At 49.5% G+C, this 2,395-nt stretch overlaps 1 protein-coding gene across 1 annotated transcript in view; it reads right to left on the bottom strand.

Moving 5' to 3' along the window:
• The window catches only part of LOC105502113, an 11,692-nt gene that overhangs the window by 2,938 nt on the left and 6,359 nt on the right, over positions 1 to 2,395 (bottom strand). The window contains exons 5-7 of the mRNA XM_011928491.1: positions 1,810 to 1,995; positions 863 to 961; positions 251 to 408 (exon numbers count right to left, since the gene is read on the bottom strand). Of these exons, the coding sequence (XP_011783881.1) occupies positions 251 to 408; positions 863 to 961; positions 1,810 to 1,995 (443 nt within the window). The remainder of the gene's footprint in view (positions 1 to 250; positions 409 to 862; positions 962 to 1,809; positions 1,996 to 2,395) is intronic.

Consider the following 2,395-nt stretch of genomic DNA (forward strand, 5'->3'; position numbering starts at 1 on the left):
GCCAGGCAATCTGCTAAAAGCTTTGCATGCATTGTCTCATTTAATTCTCAGGAGAATCCTGTGTGATGGGTATTATTATCTCAGTTTACAGATGTGAACAGAGAGTTTAGCTAGATTTGCCAAGAGGACACCCCTAGAAGGTGGCAGAGCCAGGATTTGAAGCCAAGTCCTACTGACTCCGAAGCCCACTTCTAGCTGCCTGTGGAAATCCAGGGTCTGTGCTGTCAGTCTTGGCTGAGCATGGGGTTACCCTGCCCCACAGGAGCCACTGTCCAGTGCAGTGCACAGCAGACGAACCAGGGCTCTGACCTGGACATGGCCCAGGGACCTTTGTCCAGGCTGTTCTGTGAGCTCTAGACCCCAGGTGGCAGGCAAGAAGCCTCTGTCTTCTCCAGAGCGCATGTCATCCTGCTGGCCACAGTGGCCTCCAGGTCACTCCAGAAGGGACAGCTGCTGAGGAAACCCCTGTGCTTTCTGAGGAAAACCACTTTTATTAGAGACGTCTTGCTGATCCTCCCAGGGCACCCAGGAAGACAACTGAGATTTTTATCTCATTTTACAGCTGAAGGGAAAAGGGTCACTGGCAGGTGGCTTGCACAAAGTCACAGAGCAGGGGAGGGGCAGACATGGGACCATGTCGCAAAACTCTGACTCCAGTGAGCACCCTTGCTGCATGATCTCAGAGCCCCACCAGGTCCCTGGACACACCAAGACAGCCATGGTCCATCCCCCACAGAAATCTTAGGGGCAGAGACAAGTCCTGCCAACTCACTGGGCTTACCATTGGCCTATGGTGTAATGCAAATTATTCCCCACTGGGAGAGGGGAGCCTGGATTACTCTGTGGGCACCCATCCAGGTACCCTGGTGCTCCCCACAGCTACTTCCAATGCCTCCTTTGAATAGGGCCTGTTCACAGAGCCCTTCATATTCCCCTTACACTGCTCCTCATTCTTCCGGGTCTGTCAGGAGCACCAGCGGCCTTCCTGACATCAAGGATCTCTGGCTCTGCTATTCTCTCGACTGCCCCTCAGCACATGCGTGCACACACACGAACACGTGCATCTGCACACACACACACATACACACACGGGCACTGAATACATCAGCACTGGTGCCTTGGAACTGTATCCTCTGCATGGCTTCCCATCCACCCTCCTCCAGCCAGACCCTCTTTCTGCAGAGTTTTCAAATGTGTTTATTCCAAGATATTTTCGACAGACAAAATTATATGCAGGAGTCAGAGATGTCAAACTGTAAAAAAGCAGAGGAGTTTGGGGAAGGGGTGGAGGTGAGGCCATGATCCCGAATCATCTCCAAAGCCCTCTAGTTAAAAGCATGGGTTCCGGACACAGGCTACCATACAACTTATTATCTCTGTGTGTCAGTGTCCTCATCAGTAAAAGGAGTGACAAAGAGAGTAGATTCCTCCCAGGTTGTTGTGAAAATTAAACAAGTTAATATATGTGAAGGACTTGGGGGTGGGTAATCAACAAGTGGTATTTACTAAATATACTTACTATTATTATTATTCTGTCTATATTCAAGAAAGTAGCATAATGAGGTATTACTTGCACTACCTTTCCCCAGAGCAGGTGCAGGAGGGGGTACCTGGAAGATGGTTTCATCCTGAGCAGAAAGGACAGAACCCCCTTGCCTGTCTCAGAAATGCCCAGTTTTCTACCATCACCTGAGGTTCCCAGGATGAAACTGTGTGTGCAGAAGACAGATCTGAGGACTAGCCAGCCTCTCTAGTGCTACCTACCCAGGTGTGGCTCCCTTCAGTTAGTATGGAGAGCTGAGGCCTTACCTGAGACGTGAGCACAAATGCTCGCCCTTCCCTGATGGAACAGAGCTCTGCTCCATGGCTCTGTTTGTGGCATTCTGTAACTGTGGCCCCCAGCAAGGAAAGAAATTCAGAAAAGTGAATCTTCTTATCTTCATTCTTGTCCTTTTTCTCAAAGACGTTGTCCAAGTAATCTGTACCCTTTTTGTTCTGTGGAGAGAAAAACATACAAACAAGAAAAATTTAATCACTATCCAGGTCTGGACTGGGAGAGAGAGACAAGGAGGACAAAGACAGACAGGGAGACAAGCACCTAGTGCTGAACAAAGCTGAGGCTGATCAGCTGAGGCCACAGAGATGGGGGTGAGCAGTGAGCAGCAACCCCAGTTACCCCTGGCAACTCCTTGTCTCAAGTGGCAGCTAGCATGGGAAGAGCTGCAGTTCAAATCCAAGGCAGTCTCCTGGCAGAATTCCCTCGGGACAGGTCAGTCTTTTTTCTTTTCAGGCCTTTAACTAATTGGCTGAGGCCCATCCACATTACGGAGGGTAATCATCTTTACTCAAAATCTACTGATTTCAATCTTAATCTCATCCAAAAGACACCTTCACC

This window comes from Colobus angolensis, unplaced genomic scaffold (genome assembly GCF_000951035.1).
Source record: "Colobus angolensis palliatus isolate OR3802 unplaced genomic scaffold, Cang.pa_1.0 Scaffold77, whole genome shotgun sequence".
Lineage (NCBI taxonomy): Eukaryota > Metazoa > Chordata > Mammalia > Primates > Cercopithecidae > Colobus > Colobus angolensis.